The sequence below is a fragment of the Sarcophilus harrisii genome, chromosome 1, assembly GCF_902635505.1.
Source record: "Sarcophilus harrisii chromosome 1, mSarHar1.11, whole genome shotgun sequence".
NCBI lineage: Eukaryota > Metazoa > Chordata > Mammalia > Dasyuromorphia > Dasyuridae > Sarcophilus > Sarcophilus harrisii.
In genome coordinates this window covers 114,235,855-114,255,547 of record NC_045426.1, presented here as the reverse complement: position 1 = coordinate 114,255,547, position 19,693 = coordinate 114,235,855, and the positions used below count along the sequence as shown (strand labels likewise).

At 34.1% G+C, this 19,693-nt stretch overlaps 1 protein-coding gene across 10 annotated transcripts in view; it reads right to left on the bottom strand.

Moving 5' to 3' along the window:
* PTPRD (protein tyrosine phosphatase receptor type D) overlaps positions 1 to 19,693 on the bottom strand; it is a 1,049,942-nt gene that overhangs the window by 160,647 nt on the left and 869,602 nt on the right. For 7 of the 10 annotated variants that reach the window (XM_031947874.1, XM_031947929.1, XM_031947987.1 and 4 more), the window contains 3 exons: positions 11,838 to 11,935; positions 10,309 to 10,568; positions 1,166 to 1,256 (listed from right to left, as the gene is read on the bottom strand). In XM_031947874.1, the coding sequence (XP_031803734.1) occupies positions 1,166 to 1,256; positions 10,309 to 10,568; positions 11,838 to 11,935 (449 nt within the window). Of the gene's footprint in view, positions 1 to 1,165; positions 1,257 to 10,308; positions 10,569 to 11,837; positions 11,939 to 12,375; positions 12,964 to 19,693 lie in introns of all 10 variants that reach the window. The other 3 variants (XM_031947812.1, XM_031948187.1, XM_031947762.1) reach the window with 2 other exon arrangements.

The window sequence follows — 19,693 nt, the reverse complement described above, 5'->3', positions numbered from 1 at the left end:
AGAGCAGGGACTGTCCTCTGTATTAATTGTACCTCTGAAAATATAGCAACTTCTTCTTATTAATAAATTAGTTATGGAGGAGGATAAAAAATTAAATCTGTCTATCCACATACATAAACATATATATACACATATACAAATTTATAAGTACCTTACTTAAGAAAACTGTGTAAAATGTTAAAAAATCACTTACATAAAAGCAATTTAAAAAACTCCTTTGCAGAAAATTCAAACCAATATCTAAATAGCAAAACTCTTTGCTACATTTACAAATGTTGCTCAGCTGTAATACATACATACATACACATATATACTTTGGGGCAGGTCTTTTTACTTCTCTATGCCTCAGTTTCTTCATCCATAAAATAAGATTAGACTAGAAGATCTATAAAAGCCCAAATTCAGATATGGATTTAATAAATCCAATTTATAAAAATATAATTTGCATATAGTTCTCTTTTTGGACTCACTAATTATATAAAATGAAACAACCCAAGCAATTCTTCCCCAGCAAGCTTTGGGAAATCAAGACCATAATTAATTTATGTATTGTATTTACTGTATGTATTTACTAGTTGTGAATTTTTTTATTGAGTGAATAATAAAGATTTATTAAATATCTACTGTGGAAAAGGCATTGTTGCACAAAGAAGATAAGGCTGTAAATTTCCCCATTCCAAAACTATTTTAAATGTTTAAATATGAAGGAGACTGAAAAAATCATTATATGAACCACACACAAAAGCCACAAGAGAAGTTAAATATTAAACTATGGTGCAAATTGAAATTTAGCATTTGTTGTATCTTGGGCCAATACCTCATTCATTAAGTAGACTATTATTGAAGTTCATATCAATGATGATTAAACCTTTAAGACAGCTCATTTCACCTCCCATGCTTCTGCAACTTGGTTTATAACAAGCAAAGAGGAAAATATTACAGCTAACAGTAATTATACCATTTGTATATTACTGCAACTCAGCATCTTCTGATTTAAGTAATGGCATCTTTGTGTTGGCCCCCTACAGACTGTGAACATATGCCTTGATAACCCATACTAGAAAGACATCTAAAGGTAACAAATGGACTAGAGACCATCATGGTATAATTACTATTTAATTAATTAAATAGTCAATGTAATGAAATAAATAAAAGAGACATTCACCTCATCTAATTCCATTTCATCTGGACTTTCCCATGGCTTGATAAATTTTCCACGTGACTTCTTCAAAGGCACAATTACTATGTAATAACCCCTAAAAGGAAATATAGACAAAATGGTTAAAATGAGTTCAAGTGGTGAAGTGAAGTCGATTGACTTAAAAATTATCTTTTATACAATGACTGAGATTAAAGGCAAATTAGATGAAAAGTACATTCTTCTCTCAAAGTATTCATAACCAATTGCTTAATTTTTTTCACTTTTTCAAATAAAACAAGCATTTCATTGCAACTTTGATGATGAGGTATTACGATATATCTAGAAGGCAATTCTACAATATAGATTATCAATTAATTCCCTCTATAGCATATTCCCTAGGGCATTAAGAGGTTAAATAATTCCAGTATTTGGAGAGAGAAAGAGAGAGGGAGAAAGGGAGAGAGGGAGAGTAAAAGAGAGATTGGTTTGGTTATTAAGAGGTTAATAAAAAAAAACAAAAAAAACTAGGGTGTTTGGAGGCAATCCAACCCAGGTCTCTCTGCCTCCTTGTATAGAAGGGGGTCTTATCTTTCAGTTTCTAAGACTAAACATTCTGTTTTTCATACCACACCCTTTGCATTTGATAACTGACATTTTTTAAAAGGGAAAATAATTGTACACTGGTTTTTATAAGCATGACTAAAATTACATTTAGAGAACTAGGATTTCTGTAATATGGAACACTCTTCCCACTTTGTTTTAAATCTCTCCTCTAAAATGTTCTTTTTAAGAAAGGGCAACTTCTACTATGTTCTCCTCTGATGTTCCATTATGAGATGTAATTGACTGTCATGACTTGAATGATGTGAAAATATAGAACAAGCTATGGAAGATCCTCCTTGAACTAGGAAAGATTTAAGAACAGGGCCAGAGGTAGACTTTGTATCTGGCTAAAAGATCAGTTTAGCTAAATTCTGAAATGCTCATTATGAGGTGATTCATTAGGGAATGAATTTTTTTTTATCAGAAACTCACAAAATTCTCCTATTAAGGTATGTAGAGACTTTGATCTCTATAAAGGAATAACAACTCCCAGGTGACAGGGCCACACCAACAAAACCAGGGATCATGATGCTTACAGAATGGTGGTGGTGGTAGTATATGTTTATTTCCTTCATCTTAATTAATTTTCCATAGAATATAACCAGGAATTATGAGATTTTAAAGTATTAAAATAGGTACAATATTAACCAACCTTGGGAAAAAATGAGGGAATAGTTGTAACTGAGTAAGTAACAAGGCTGTAAATATACTTAATAAACACTTCTCAGAAAATCAATAATATTTTTGTCACTATCAAAAAAAAAGGGAGGGGGAGGCTCCACTAACATATTTTCTGGTGCCTCACAATCCATATGCAATCATATGGAATCACCTAAGATTCAACACCAAAAGAACACAAAATCCGATGGATTAAATCAAGATGGAAATACTTTTATTTTCATCCTAATCACTGGAATGTTACATTTGAATGACTGATATTGTTAGCAAGCAATTCATACTAAATTATGGAGGGACCACAATTTGTATTAATGGAAGTAATAATTATATAAATAACATGAGCAGTTTTCCCCTATACACAATAAACTCTTCAATCAGTTAGCCAGTCAACTATCATATGTGCAAACAACTTTTATTGATTAAGCACCTATTATATAGTAGAAGTTGTGTTAGATATTGGAGGATACAACAATTTTAGTAAAGATAAGATTCCTTGCCTTCATAGACCACATAGACTAGATAATATTGAATGATAACAAACAAGTCATGATAATGCATAAAAATTATATGTCTTATCAGGAAGATACAATGCAAAATTCTACATGAGGGCTGAAGAATAAATTTCGCAACTGAGGTTATCAGGGAAGACTTCTTGAAGGAAATAACTGTCTTTTGAACTGACATGGGTAAGAGAAGATAGCTAAGAGTTAAAGATCAAAGAAAGGGATCAAAAATGAACTGCTATCATCTTGAGCCAGAAAATCCAAATATTACACTATTCTGAGGGATGCTATGAATATTTACACTTCTCAAGTTTTGAGTTACCAGTTTTCTACAGCCTTCTCTGCATTCCTAGCTCTTTCTCTATTGTGTTTTTGTACCCCTTCTCTCCTCACCCCATTACTCTATTCTGCAGCCATGTTAATTTTTTTCCTTTTGCTTGTGATTAGAAAAGGAATGGAACTACCCATCCATTGCAATTAATTAGCACTACGGTAGTATAATCATAACATTATACCTTGATTTATCTCCAAAGCATTCATCAATGGTGGTCAAAATAATGACCATTTCAAAGCAATTTTTTAATATTGAAAGCAATATGGCATTAAATATCAGAACTTCACATAACTGAAAACTTGTCTCTCTGCCTCAGTCTCCCAATACTTAAATTTTTATAAGGTTAGGTAGGGCTAAACATTCATTTTCCTGCCTTGCAAATGTTATCTGTATAAATAAATGTGATATAGTTTAAATAGCACTACCTTTACAGTTAAAAGTACATATCCTGTCTGTCATGGTATATTAGACAAGTGACTAGACCTATAGAAACCTCATTTTCCTCACTTGTATGATGACAAAATTGACCTAGATGGCCCTAAAGGTCTCTTTTGCCTCTAAATCTCTAATACTGTGGTCCCAAGTAAATTGTGCCTATCATTTTAGGTTTCCTTTGAAGAAGGAATATATATATATATATATATATTTGTTTAATTCGGATTATTTTATCCAATAATTCTATTCCAATGCCTGCTTCCTTCTGAGAGTAGTTATGACTGCCACAATTCAGCTAGGCAGTTCTAGTCTGTATCTGAACCAAAGCATCATGACTATTCAGTTCTGGGGTTTGAAAGAATTTAGGGTAGAATGAAATGGCCTCCAATAGAAGAAAATAAATCTCTAATTTTCCCACTACTTGCACTCCAAATTCAAGCAGGCTCCACAAAATGAGTTAATAATTGAATGATTAATGTTTATCTGTATTTCATGATGAACTGTATTCCCCAGGCCTATTTTTTATACTGAATACATAAGTCAATAAATAGTCTTAATCTAATGAATTACCTGTGTAAAACCTTTCCCTACTGGGAGAACCTTCAGGTTTGAAGTTCACAGAAACTTTTTATTTTTCCATTTAACCCAAAGAATCTAAACACTTTGTAATCTATTACTTGTATCACAAGTCATGGGGGAAGGGGGGGGGTTAGGGAGAGATCACTGGTCTTTGTTCTATTATTTTGTCCTGAGTTGATACTATCTGTGCAGCATGATAAATCAACTTCAGCTGCTTCCTAGGACCAAAACTCTCAGCAATAGATACTTACACAGTGAAGGTAGACATGGAAATAGAGTCACAGGATTAAGCCAAAATTAAAGGTTTTAGCATATTTTTCTCTATTGGATATTACCAACTTTTAGGTCACGAAGTGAAATGCCTGAATTTCAGTGAATGATTAAGACTTTTTGCTTTCCCACCTACATGTTCTGGTTCACACAATCTTCTCTTGCATTTCTACCTATCAAAAATTCTATTCATTGATCTAACCATTCTAGAGAGTAATTTGTAATTATGCCCAAAGGGCTAAAAACTAATGCATACCCTGTTATCCAGAAATGTCTCTATTGGGTCTACAACTCAGAAAAGATAATAAAAGAGGGAAAAAGACTCACATATACAAAAATGTTTGTAGCAGCCCTTTCTGTAGTGGCAAAGAACTGGAAATTGAGTGGATGCCCCTCAGTTGGGGAATAGAATGGAATGAAATGTTATTGCTCTATAAGAAATGATGGGCAAGCTGATTTCAGAAAACCCTGGAAAGACTTACATGAACTTCTGTTCACATAATGAACAGAATGAAGTGAGTAGAACCAAAAGAACATTGTACACAGTAACAAGAAGATTATGTGATAATCAAGTGTAATGGGTTTTTCAGCTATGAGGTAACTCAAGGTAATACCAATAGACATTATGATGGAAGGGGCCATCCACATCCAGAAAGAGAACCGTGAAGACTAAATGTAGATCAAAACATAGTATTTGCCCCTTTAGTTGTTGTTTACTTGCTTATTTTTCTCTTTCTTGCATTTTTTCCCCTTTTGATCTGATTTTTTTTTTGATACTATGATGAATATGGAAATATGTTTAAAAGAATTGCCCATGTTTAACCTATACCATATTGCTTGTAGCCTTGGGAAAGGGAAGGAGAGATGAGCATGAAAAAATTTGGAACACAAGGTTTTATAAAGGTAAATGCTGAAAACTATCTTTGTATGTATTTGGAAAAATAAAATACTATTAAAATAAATGAATGTTGAAAACAACAGCAAAAATAAAAACAAAACACCATTTGTTAAGAATTAAAAAACAAACAAAAACAAACCACATCTTCCCTTAAGCTTTTGCTCACTACTCAGTGATTTCTCTCTCCTCTCAATTTCTGCTTTTATCAGTTCCTGTGAATTTGCCATCTCCATCTAGATGATTTCCAGATTTATATATCTAGCCATTGAGCTCCAGTTTTCTATCATCAATTGCCTATTAAGTGTTTCAAACTGGATGTCCCATAGTGATCATGAACAAAAAATGTTTAAAATAAAACTTATTATCATCTCTCCCAAAATTATATCTTCTGAAATTTCCTACTCCTATAGAAGACATTTTCATCATCATCCTTGTAATCATCCAATTCTGAAACCATAATGTCATTTTCAATTTCTCACTCTGTTTTACTTCACATATACAGTGAGTCATCAAATGTTGTAGATTCTATAGCTTTGGGTAGCTATATCTCTCACATCTGTTCCTTTCTCTTTATTCGTATAGCCAGCCACTTGAATCAGGTTCTCATCACATCTTACCTGGATAACTGCAAGAGTTATCTTGTAAGAGTGAAGTTTTACTCCCTTAAGTCTTTTCCATTTGTATTCTATCATTCACACACAGTTGCCAAATTGATTCTTCTAAAGCACAGCTCTGACCATAGCAATCCCTGCTTGATAAAACTAAATATCTTCCTCTAAATAAAAAACAAACAAAAAAAAAAAAAAAAAAAAAAAAAAAAACAAGACTAAATATCACCTCTAAGATCAAAGCCAAACTCTTCTGTCTAGCATTAAATGTCCTTCAGAACCAGGTCCTATTTTCAGTCAGCCAGCCAATAAACATTTATTTGTAAGGCACTGTGCTAAATTTTGAAGATATAAAATGGGGTAAAAGACACAATTTCTGACCTCAAGTTGCTCATAATCCACCATTATGATATTTTATTCCCTGACAATCTTTCTGGTCCTCACGTTGGACAGTACATCTTCTATTTCTCTGTTTTTACATAGGGATGACCTCCCTTCCCCCATGTTTAGAATACATTCCCTCTTATACTTCTCCTCTTAGACTTCTTGATTTCTTTCAAAGACTGGATGGTCTTCCCAGTTCCCTTTAGTTGTTAGGGCCTTTTCTCCTTTCCCAACCCAAATCCCTTGTAGGTACTTTGTACATAATTTAAAATGTTCCTATGGGCTTCCCTAATAAAATGTAAATTCCTAGAAATCTTTCTATACTGTTTAAAAATTATCTTTATATTCACAGGAACTAGTATAGGGTCTAGCAGGTACTTAATAACTACCTAATTGATTAACTATTATTATCTGTGTCCATTTTATGGTACTTAACACACACTGCTCTACACTGTAATTATTTGCATTCAAGTCTTATCTATTGTAAGATTATAAGTATCTGGGGACTAAAACATTTTAAAAAATATTCACAAAGTTCTTCTTGTAGTATTTTGCACACAGTGTGTGAAAAATAATGTAGCACAGAGAACAAGGAATCCAAAGACCCATGTCTTACTCCCGTATGCTCACTAGCTTTGTGACTTTGACAAAGCATCTTACTACCAAAAACCAGTGTTTTCTCTGCTGTGAAAGGTAGCTAAGAGTAACCTCCTGCTAATCTCATAGGATCAAATATATATACACCAAATGATATAATGTATGTGAAAGTATTTACTTGAAAATTGTTAAATGCTATTTATCCTATTATTGAAAATTATTAAATGATGTCCTAAATGTGAAGTATTAAAACATTAAGCAAATGAACAAATAAATTCTTACTGAATCCCCCAGAGTAATCCACAGAACCAATTCTATCAGGTCACATACCTTTTCCATTTCTCATAAAGAAAAAAAAGAAAAAGCCTGAAAAGTAAGATAATAGCAAATGCACCATTTCCCCAAAGTACTGCTTCCCCTCTTTTAGCTCTGTTCTCCCTGAATGGAAAATGGGTCATTTATAGATTATGTTTCTTTTACATAGTCTCTGGCAGAGTTTCTTTTGCAAATATAGTCTACATTGGCCATTTCTCACTGTCCTACAAGCTCACATAATTTGCATCTTTCTGCCCCCTCCCCTCAAATTCTGCCCCCATTATGTAACTTTGAACAATATCTGTGTCCCAAAGCTGTCAAATTTTTACTTAGATTGCTCTGGGCTAGACAAATGCCTGCTGTAGAATCACCAGAGCTAGCATTTGCTATAACAAATGTAGAGTTGTGAAAATGGGTGAGGGGGAATTCAGTATTTTAGACACAGAACCACCATTTAAAAAAACTACTTTGAACCAAATGAAGTAAAAATGGCATCTTTTGGAAGCAACAGGGCCTTGCTGTCTTTCTTGTACTAATTCCAATATTGTTGCTACCCAAAGTAATCTTTACTCATTCCCTACTGATAAGTATACAATTACAAGGATCATAAGAGGAGGGAAGAATCAGGGTCAGAACAAGTCCTATTTACCATAGTTAATTTAGAAAGAAAATATTGTACCAGAGTGTCCAAACCTATCCAAAAGACCTGCATGTGGGCTTTTTTTTCTCATAGTTTGAAAGAGAAGAAACATTTGTGTAGGTAGGTAAAGCAGCTTTCAATCACCAAAACTGTATTTTTCTCACACAAAATTACAGGCAGGTTTCCAGACAGCTCTCACCTAAAGAAGAGCTAGCCCAGGGCCATAAATTTAGCAACAGTTTTGTTGAAACTGTGAACAGTTCTATATATCTCCAATGAAATATCTGCTTTCTTTCCATGCTCAGATACTGAATATTGAAGGAAGAAAGATGTTAACCTTCCTTAATATGGGGAAAGCTTCCTGTCATGCTATTCTTTTCAGGTCAGTATCACAGGAAAGGTTATCTGCACCAATAACAGCAGCCAAGATTTGGAAAGTATTTTAAGGTTTGCAAAGTTCTTTACACATTTTAAGTCTTTTGAAGTGAGGTGCTTCCAGTGATTATTCCCTAACGTCATTAGACGTCAAGAGCTCTTCTTTTTCCTTTCCCTTAGTTCTAATATTGGTTCTCACTCTGATGCTCTCCTAGTCCTACTTTTACACTATTTCCCTTCCCTAGGCAAAGTGGTAATACTTTCTGGAGCTTGTTAACATGTTTCTAAAAAAGAATACTTTCCTTTCTCTCTTATCCTGTCTTCTGTCTTATCCTACCATATCTATTTTCAGGACTAGAGATGGAGAAGATGGGAATGAAAGTTCATTTTCTTTCCTCTCTTTTCCTACCGCTTTCTCTTTGCTGCTTACTCCCTCTCCTTTCCCCAATTCACACAAACCAAACAAAAAAAAATCAGCAACAGATAAGTGAAGGTTAAAAATAAAGGCAAATAGGTAAGAAAGCAACAAAAGAGGAATTATAGACTTAGTCATTCACCCATTCAGAAGGAACAGAATGAAATGGAAGCCTACCAGAAAACTAGAATGAATGGTCTTTCCTTTCATTCTGTAAATCTTCAAGCCATGATCTCTTGTACATTGGCTGATTCTCCTTTATTTTAATCAAATGAATAACTGAGATTTCTTCCCTTTTTTCCTATGCATCCTACTTTTGGGGGAGGGAAGAGTTAGGGTGAGTATTCCTATTTTCCAGTATTTAGGAAGAAACCAAGTGAAAACTATAATAAATGCTCGACTTCAGAAAAATTAATGTAACACTTGTGTACTTTTCTCCTGAAATTTACTTCTAAACAGTTTTATTGTAGCATGACAGAGACCAAATATTCCCAAAGGCTGGAACTTCAGATGCAGGAAGGAAGTTGCAGAGTGTGACCCCTGGACTTCAATTTACCTTTGAGGTTGAGGCAAACCACAGGAAGGTAAAATATTGATAGAATCTCTATTTTCCTCTCTAACTCTATCTTCCTTCTTTATTGTTCATATTTTTTCTATTTATTACAATTTTTCTTTTTATGTTTAATTGCAGCAATATATATGTGTGTGTGTATACACACAGACACACACATACAGTTATGTAGATATCTATGTATCTATCTATTGGTGTCATATTGAAATTTTCAAGGGCTTGAAAAGATGAAGAGAGAATTAAAATTGTTGACTATATCAAAATTATGGGTAGTTTGGTATTTTGGTGAATCTGTGTTTTTTAAGGGTAGCTAAGTGGATTGAGCCTCAAACAGTTTTAAGTTGTTTGACACTAAGTCATTTAAATTTTGTTTGCCTCAGTTTTATCATCTATAAAATGAGCTGAAGAAAGAAATGATAAATTACTCTAGTATCTTTACCAAGAAAACCCAGATGTGGTCACAAAGAGTTAGTCTTGACTGAAAAATGACTGAACAACAATTTTTCTAAAAAAAAGATGTACAATTACATAACTGAATTAAGATTTATCAAAGATTTTACCTTATAAACACTTTTTGTGAATTTCTCAATAAGAGATTTTTTGCAATGTGTCTAAAATGAACAAAATTAAATATATTCCTATATTCTGCATATGATTCAGGTAACTGTCAAAATCACCCTTTTCTTTTTGTTTAAGAAAATTGACTTTCCTTGGAGATCACAGATTTATCTGGGTTATATGATTTGCTCTAAATACATGTGGACAGGATAGTTGTGGCAACAACAACAAAAATTCCATTATTTTCCTTAACTTATGATAATCTCATTATTATTATATATGGATTTCAAGAAGCCTTCTGTCCATTGGTAACCCTCTGTCAGTTGTGAAGCTCTCGTTCTTCTCTGTTAGTGCTAATTCCCCCTGCCCTTTCCCATTTGACCTTATTTCTTTAATAAACTTACTTTATGTTTTCATTTGCTGGTACTTCTGGTAATTGCACAGTTATCATCCCATCCAAGTTGGTTTTCCCAATGAAAGCAGGCTTGGTACGCAGGACATCTGGAGCTGTCTTTGCTGTCACCCTGTGCTGAAGACCACCAGCACTATTCCCTCGATTTGTTAGGACAAATGAATAGGATTTCTCAGGCTTTAGGTTGACAATTAATTTCTGTGTGGCCCGGCCATCCACTTCAACTACCATTTTCCCATCATCATAAAGGATCTAAACAGAAGCATCCATTCATCAGTGTTTGAATAAGGGAGACACAAATGCCTTATCTAAAATGATATGGTATTGTTTAGCTACTAGCAATAAGCTTCATGAACATGAAAAAATATGTTGTATCTCGATTTTGAGTCTTCTCTTAAAACTAACAAAGTGCTTCCATAAAGCAGAAATTTGCTGAATGGAATTTGTAATATTACAAATCAACTCAAAAGAACTGGATGAGCATTCTGAGCTCTGTAAAATTCAAAACAATATGGAGTCCACTATCCTTTTGTAAGATTCTTTTTTCTTCTATATGACTTTTTTTTTACTTAACAACATAAATATATGATAGAGTGAATATGGAGGTATTTGTTAAGTTCTTAATGGAATATATATGTACTTCAATGTACCGTTACAAGATTTTTCTAAAAATTTCCATTTTTAAAAAAATCTTACAGACTTAAAGACTTAAGACTCCTTAGGCTTACTGAAAAGAGATATGGAATTGAAACGCTTGATTATGAATCTGGGGTCATCATTTTCTCCCTGCCTAAAAATATGTCCCTTAAAGTGTCTAGACTTTAATTTACTAACTTGTAGTGTAGAAAGTTTATAGTAGGTGCTTTCCAGGGTTCTTTTTAGCTCAAAATCCCACGATATTAAAGTTGAAGAAGCACAGAAAGAACTTCAGGAGAACTTAAGAATTCCTTACTCTAATCAAGCTCCTATGTGATACAATGGTCCTTTTTCTTTTCTTTTTTTTTTTTTTTTTTTGCTGAACTTTATCAGTAGGAGTCAAGATAAAATTAAAGGATATATAGGAAAATCTATCAAAATAGTGAATTCAATCACTCTATCAGAAGCTAAATGTATTACAGATAGGCAGAAGGCAAAGCAATGTATTTCTCTGAAGATGGTTCCCATTTAGGTTAGCAAAGTTCAAGTTTGATATATTAAAAGAAAATTAATTTGTTTTTCATTCCCTCTTGTGTTTAGAACCTAACAACCCAAAGAATTAAGTGACTGCTGAGTTAATCTCTTACACTGTATGTGATGCCATCAGCTTTCTGACTTGGAATGCTGCTTTCCCAGACTTACACGCAGGGAACAAATTCATAATGACAAAGGGCAAATGCAAAGGCCATGTTCAGTGCTACTGTTCTCATGCCACTTAAATACGGCAGAAGCAAAAGATCCCCTATGCTTGGCAAATAACTGAACTGGATGATCTGTCATCCCCAATTTTATCCTTGATGGTTTACAAATGAGAAAACAACTTACTTTGAAAGGCATGGCAGAATTATAATTCTCTGGAATCTCCCAAGATAGTAATACTGATGTCTTCATTACTGCTTTGACATGAAAATTTTTTGCAAACACTGCTGGAAAAGGAAAAACAATGTATTCAAACTATTTCCAAAAACTCACTACCTATCCCTTTTCCATGGCTAACCAAAGTGAGTAAACTACTCGCTTTCTATTTTGATCCGTGAGAGATGTGTTGGTTTCCTACCTTTTTTAAGGCATTCACTTTAATACCCCATTCCTACAAAGGTAGTTCTTTTCACACAACTGATTTAACTACTTTGTGCTTTCCTTACCTGAAGATAATGTGCGACTGTCAGCCAGACTTGCTTGGCATGGAATAACTGAAATCTACAGCATCCGAAACATATTAAGATTTACATACGTTACCTTGTGCTCTTGTTGAACCTATTAATATGAATGGGCCGATCAGTTTTATTTACAGCTTCAAAACACTGATATCCCAAGACCGACATTCCTTTCAAGGAGAAGGCCATAAGCAGACAAATCCTACCTTGATCCACAGGCAGTGTCCTGAACTGGACACTTGGACTATATGGACCGGGCCCTTTGCTTGTGTGAGCACGTACTTTTACATCATATGTGGTATCGGATTTTAGGCCAGTAAGTGTCAGAGTAGTATCAGCGGGAACAATGAGCTGCTCCACTGGTTGGTGGGGGATGTTGATGTCCCTGTATAGAAGGGTGTACTTGGTGATAATGCCATTTCTCTCTGCTAAGACGGGTGGCTGCCAGGACAACTGGACTGATGTGGAGGTGGTGCCTTCTGAGTGGAGGTTCTGGGGGAATCCATTGGGCACTTCTTCAGGAACAGAAATCTCTTTGACCATCTCCTCCCCGAAGCCCACTTTGTTTTTAGCGGAGAGCCTAAAGATGTAAGATGCTCCTTTATGGATATCCATAGCAGTGAAGTGGTCTTCCTTCTCTGAGAATTCAAGGGTCGTGAGCAGCTCCATGTCCTTTCGGCCAAATTTTAGACGATAGCCCTGAAGGGGGCCAAATGTGTCAACAGGAGGATGCCATTGGATGAGAGCAGTGTTCATCTGAGTGTGACTGATCACCAGCCGGGGCTTCCCTGGAACTGTAGCACAACATGACTTCATCATATGGGGTTGCGTGTTGAAAATCAAAAAATACATTTTAACATTTTAATTTTTCCCCACAGAGAAGCTATATTACCTAAGCCCATGTACAGGTAACCATGTTACATTCCTCTACTTAGGCCTGCAAGAATTAGAAGGTCCTTTCAAAAGGACACCTGGCTTTCAGGAAGATTCACTTCCAATGGGGTTAAGAAACAACATCAGCAAAATGTGGGTCTTCTCATCCAAACCCAGTTCTCTTTATACTAGGCTATCTAGCCTGACAATTCAGTTTGACCAGTTTTATTTTGGTATTAATCACTTTCAAATTCTAGGAAAAAAACCATAAAGCAATATATGGAAGATGAAAGAATGATTCCAATTCAAAATTTTTATGAGCGAAATGAGGAACAGAAACTGAGAAATGGAAGGGCTCTTCAAAGTCATCTGGTCTAAACTTGCCTTTAATAAGAATATTTTCTGCATTTTCCCTGAGAAAATGGTCATTCATCTTCCATTTGAATTACTCTTGAAAGGTCTACTTTTAAGACTCATTTGAAGGGGTAGCTAGTTGGTGCAGTAGATAGAGCACCAGCCCTGAAGTTAGGAGGACCTCAGTTCAGATCTGGCCTCAGACACTCAACACTTCCTGACTATAGGACCCTCGGCAAGTCATTTAATCCCAATTGCCTCAGCAAAAAAAAAAAAAAAAGACATTTGAAGCAAATAACTTATGGCAAGATAACCAACAGGGCTTTCTATAGAATGGTTTCTATCAAACCAGATTAATTTCTTGAAGAGAATTAGTAGACCAAGAGGGATAACAACTCCAGTTTTGACATTAGCAAAGCCTTTGACTCTATCCTTTATGATATAATAATTAATAGTTCAATACTTCAAAGACCTGTGACTTTATCTGTAAGGATCTTAAAGCCACCAAGGCACATCCTCAAAAAAAAAAAAATCAATAACAGCCTTTGAGCAATGACCCTCTTCAAAATTAAATAGATAATTAGCTTCAGGTAAGTCAGTTTCAGAATATGGCACAATTATTCTCAATAGTTTTTCAGCTAATAAGAAGATTATTTCAGTTTTCCTATAAAATCCAGTAATATAAAAGATTTCTTGAAAATGATCTTACTCAAATTAGAATATTAAAATTAACTCTGATAAAAGATCAATTGGCGAGAGCATTGGATATGGAATTTGGTCCTTCTTTTGGCCTTAGCTTTCCCCTCTAAAATCAGGGGCTTAAACTCTGTAAAATGAAGGAATTTGGCAGGTCCCTTTCAGCTCAAACTATTGAAATATCAGTTTTCACTGCATTGTTAACTAGTTAATAGTTCTCAACTAGTGAGAATAAAAAATATTTTTTATTAAGATAACAAATCATATTCTCTTTTTAGGTATTTTGACCTAAAGGTTCTGAGGACCACACAAACATATCAACATTTCATTCCTATGAAATGGTAGGTGTCCTGTGCCCTGCACATTTCACATACAAGTATCATATGGGTCAAGAATATCCCTGTTTTTTAGAACAGGGATAGAAATGTTTATAATGGTTCCTTCCTCTGGCCCCATGGTGGGAAGATAATAAGAAGACAAGAGAATTATGCTACCATAAATAACAAGAAAGTTTAACCTTAAAAGAGACTAAAAGAATTATCTAAAATCACACAGATAATAAACAGCAGAGTGCACTGACAGTAGGATTCTTCCTTTCTATATAAGGAAAAAAGAAAAAAATTGTCTACGAAATGAGGTAGACAAGATAATTGAGATGGGGAAGAAATTACTCAAAGGAGAAATGAATGATATGAAGCAATGGGGGTAAATTTTGAAGTTAGCAAAACAACAGTATTATATGACTGCTCTTCCATTCCAAACAACCAAATTAAGACCTTACATGGTCTTGGAGCCAAATAATATACAAGCTGTGAAACTATGAGCAAGTCACATTTGTCTCAATTAACCTCAGTTTCTACATTTCTAAAATGGGGCAAGGAAACTTTTCAATACTATCTTCTTTGGGTTTTCCTAAAGACAGTCTGCATAAATATAAGCTTACAAAACTTATCAATCTAATTGAAAAGGGATCCATGTTTTGATTTTCTAAACTTTTCTCTTTCTTATTATCGTTAGAGAATGCAATAATGAGTTAGGTTATTCTGAACTTCAGGAACTATAATTCTCATTTCTTTCAGTTTTTAGAATGATAATCAGGAAATAGTTCACCATTTAATTATAATAGGCAGCAATTCCAACACAAATTACCTATAAATTAGATATGGCTTAAAAGTTACTCATTTCCATTAAAAAAATTAAATTGTAAAACAACTGCACTTCAAAAGCCTTTTCTATCTCATTTGAATGGGATATGTGATGGGTATGAGTAGACCCTCAGAATTAGATGGATGTCAAATAAAGCAGAATTTAATTGTCTATTTTAGGACAGATTTTCATTGTACTTATGTAGCAGAGATGTAAAAATTATGGCTCATGAACTGTGAGCAACACTTCTAATGCTGCTGAACCGATTAAAATTTATTTGAGAAATGTTTAATAAAATAAAATTTTTTAAAAAATACATCATTTTAATATATGGTTTTCTAAGTCAACATTTGGCTTTTAGGAATCCTTACAGTTTAGTGGTTCAATTTCTATCAAGTTTAATACCAATGTAATAATACAGAATCACATATTTGGAGCTGAAAGGGACTCTAGGGTTCTCCTTTTATAAGTATGAATAGTAAAGTCCAGAAAGATTTATGTGATTTTTTCCAAGGTCAGACAGGTATGAAGTCGTGGAAGCAGGAGTTTGAGCCCAGGTAATCTAACTCCAACTTCCCAGTGCAATGTATCATATTAAATTCAATCAAAGCAAAAGGAGAGAATAAAAATTCCTTATGGATTCTAAGGAGAAAATGCAAACAGTTACCAAGTTATTATTGCTTTTCAGCATATGACAATTCTCACATTTAAAACCATTTTCATTTTTTAAAAAATGGCTGTCTCTAGAAAGAAGGTAAGGATAACTTCCCAGCATTCTAGAGAAAGGGTTCAAGGTCTTTCTGTGAATGTGTATGTAAAATAAAGAGAGAGTCTCATAGATAACCCAATAATTTTACTATGTGTGACTGCAAAAATCTCAGTTATGTTGTAGATTGATTTACCTCTTGCATACAGAACCCTCTTTATCCTCAAATAAATAAAGGCATTTAGCACCTAGTTGACACAATGGATTGGAATCAAGAAAATTCATCTTTCTGAGTTCAAATCTAACCTTACATTCTTACTATGTGACCCAGGGTAAGTAAATCATTTAACTTAACCCTGCTTGCCTCAGTTCATGTGTAAAATGAGCTGGAGAAGGAAACTGAAAACAACTCCAGTATTTTTTCCAAGAAAACCCCAAAAGGTATCATGAAGAATCAGGCACAACCGAACAACAATGGAAAAAGCAATAAAGACATAGCAATCGAGCTTTTAAAATCATTTCAGAATCTCAGTGTCCTTTTCTGTAAAATTAAGGACATTATATGATTTCTAAGGCCTGACTCCTATGTTTTAAGAATATTTATTATATTATAATAATATGTCAGTAATCTGCTTACTTTCAGCTGGATTTCCCATGCTTCCCTTCATGTGTTCAACTTTTAAAGCACCCTAGACCAAATTAATTTAACGTGTACTGTCCTGACTATATATCCATGCAGGCCATCTACCATGGCTAAAATACATTCACTTTTTTATCTTTAATTGCTGAAACCCTTCTTTTCTTTCAAAGTTCAGCTCCAGTACTACCTCTTTCTTGAAGCTTTTCTTCTGAACCCTCACTCACTCCCACTCTAAGAGAGTAACATAATGACCACTGCATCATAAATACAACTTACAGTACTGAATTGAACAGGTAAAAACAAACCAGATTAAAACAAAATAATTCAGGAGTAAGATCAGTCTATGGCACATTTCTCAGAATTCTCTCACTACAAACATTAGATAAGACTAACAATACTTTATATTAAATTTGGAATGCTGTCATTGAATTGAAATGAGCATTTAGCACTGGATTTGGAATAGAGTTGGTATTTAGAAAATGCTGACTGATTGAATTTTTAGCAACAATTTGGTCTGTTGAAAAAAGAAATGTCCTAAATTATCATAAACTGGCAAATCCCAGTCAGGTGACAGTACTTGCAGCAAGTACAGGATCTCTTAAAAGCCAACTACTACATGCTGCATATGGTTTCTATTTCTAGGAGTTAGTTATCAGCTCCCTGAGGCCACGCCAACACTTAAGAATACTGCTAAGGTAAGATTAAGGAGAGGATTTTCATGAATTCTTTGCCAGGTTTTTGGTATTTTTTGTTTGCCCAACACATATTAATGATAGACCAAATTCAGGGAAAATAACATAAAAATTTATGATATTACTTTGGCCATCATCTAGAGTAATTTTAAACTAAGTCCAGGTTTTCATTCTGGATACCTAATGATACCTGGGTTAGAAGTTACTATATATTCACCAAATTACAGTGGATTTTGTACTCTTTGAGTGGCTGAAACTTGGTTATATCTTTGGCCATGACAACAAAGTCCATTTAGTAATGGACAGCAGTGAATATTAAGTTAATTTATCTTATGCTTTTGAAGAAAGTCTTCAAACTGACATGGTCAATTATCAGCAGAGAAGTTCTCCCGTAATAAGTAAAGGTAGACAGTAATTATTGGAAATGTTTCAACCTTATGGATATGGCTGAAATAGCTGCATTCCAGGCAAATTTGACAGACTAAAAACCTCATAATAGGCTTCAGTAGAGAGAGAAGTCATATATATGATACCTAAAATGTTGACAAATGCAGTACAAAGAATAAAAGACTCATCTCATGCCCTCACTGTTTAGAAACTTGGAGCATTATTCATTGTAACAAAAACTCATCTACATAAATCAACCAATAATATCTAAACCACACAAGAAAAAATATATAATTCAAGTCAACTATCCAAAGAGATGATGGTAATCAAGTATATTATTTCTGGCCAAATGTCATTCGGTCATCTTCTCTTTGCCATATTGGTGATTTTGCTTTTATAATGGAAAAAAATAAATACTGGAAAAGAAATCAGAAGACCTATATTTAAGTTCTGGATCTACAGGTAACTATATATCATTGAAAGAAAATTATTTTCTTTGAGTACTCTTAATTTTCTTCATCTATTAGAGGAGTGGGACAAGATGACAATAATAAATATAAAAGTGGGCACCTATAGTATTTTTAACATTTTAAAAGCACTTTGCAAATCTTATTTTATCATCACAGCAACCTGGATACGTAGATGCTGTTATCTGCATTTTATGAGGAAATAGAGGCAGACTAAAGTTAAGTGATTTGTTCTGAGGCATATAGTTACTGAGGCTGAATTTGGGCTCTAGGTCCACCTAATTACCATTAATGACCTCTAAATTCCTTTTCAACACAGGAACCAAATCAAAACTTCTATGAAATTATAGAAATAATCATGATAATGATATCACATTGATATTGTATGCTAAGGTTTGGAAAGTACTTTACATATAGTAGCTTGAACTTTAAAGACTCCCATGAGATCAAGGATTTTTTATAAATATTTATCCAAGGGCATGACTAATTTGTACTGCAACTCTAATGAGGACTGACAACTAAGTGCCCTGGACTGAGGTTTCTTTTCTCTTCCCCACACCCCAAGAGGCTGCTCTTGATGCTGTATAATAATCCTTTAAATAAATCAGTGTAATACAATACTAGTTAACTTCTCAGTTAAAGTCTGAAAAAGAATTAATCTGTGCTTTGAAATTAATAAGCATCATTCAACACTGACATTGTTGTTGACCTTGACATTGGAGTAATATGAATAATGACATTAATTCAGGGAGGTTAAATGATTTGTCCAAGATCACCCAGCTAGGTCTAGAATTTTTCATGCTGCGTTTTGTCCAATTTAGCTAGTGGCTAAACCAATATAAGAACCAAAACCTCATGACTTCTTGTCAAGTGATCATTTCAATCTAACAAGCATTTATTAAACAGGTGCCATGTGCTAGGTATTAGGAATAAAAGGTGAGCGATCATAAAGATCCTGTTATCATACAGCTTATAATCCAATTGGTGAGAAATTGATGGACATAGGTCATTGTAAGAGAAGGCAGGATAAAATAAGTGCCAAAATTGTCATACAAAGTATAATGAGAAATGTATATGGGGGGAGAAATTACTTTTTACTATTGGAATGGTGATCTTTCAAGGCTTTCCTGAGGTTGTGGCACCTAATTGATCCTGGAAGTAAGGGTGAAATTTCAACAGATAGAAGCAGTGAGGAGATTCCTCCCTGGAATGGATAAGAGGTTGAGTAAAGAAATGGAGACAGGAAATAGAACTGGAAACCAATGAGGGCGATGGGGGATAAAGAAGCATTCATTTACCTGAAATGTGTTGTCATATTTAGGCACACTATACAATTTTTAAAGTGCTACAAAAATGTTTTACTATCATCATCATTCTCTAACATCACCATCATTATGTGAAGGAATATGAAACATTTCTGGAATGGTAAATTGGAACCAAATTGTGCAGGATCTTAAATACCAAGATCCAGAGAGTTTATAATAATTCTGTAGAAGGGATGTGCTTAGAAAAGTGCATTAGGAAGATTATTTGGGCAGTGGTAAAAAACTTGCTCACACCCAT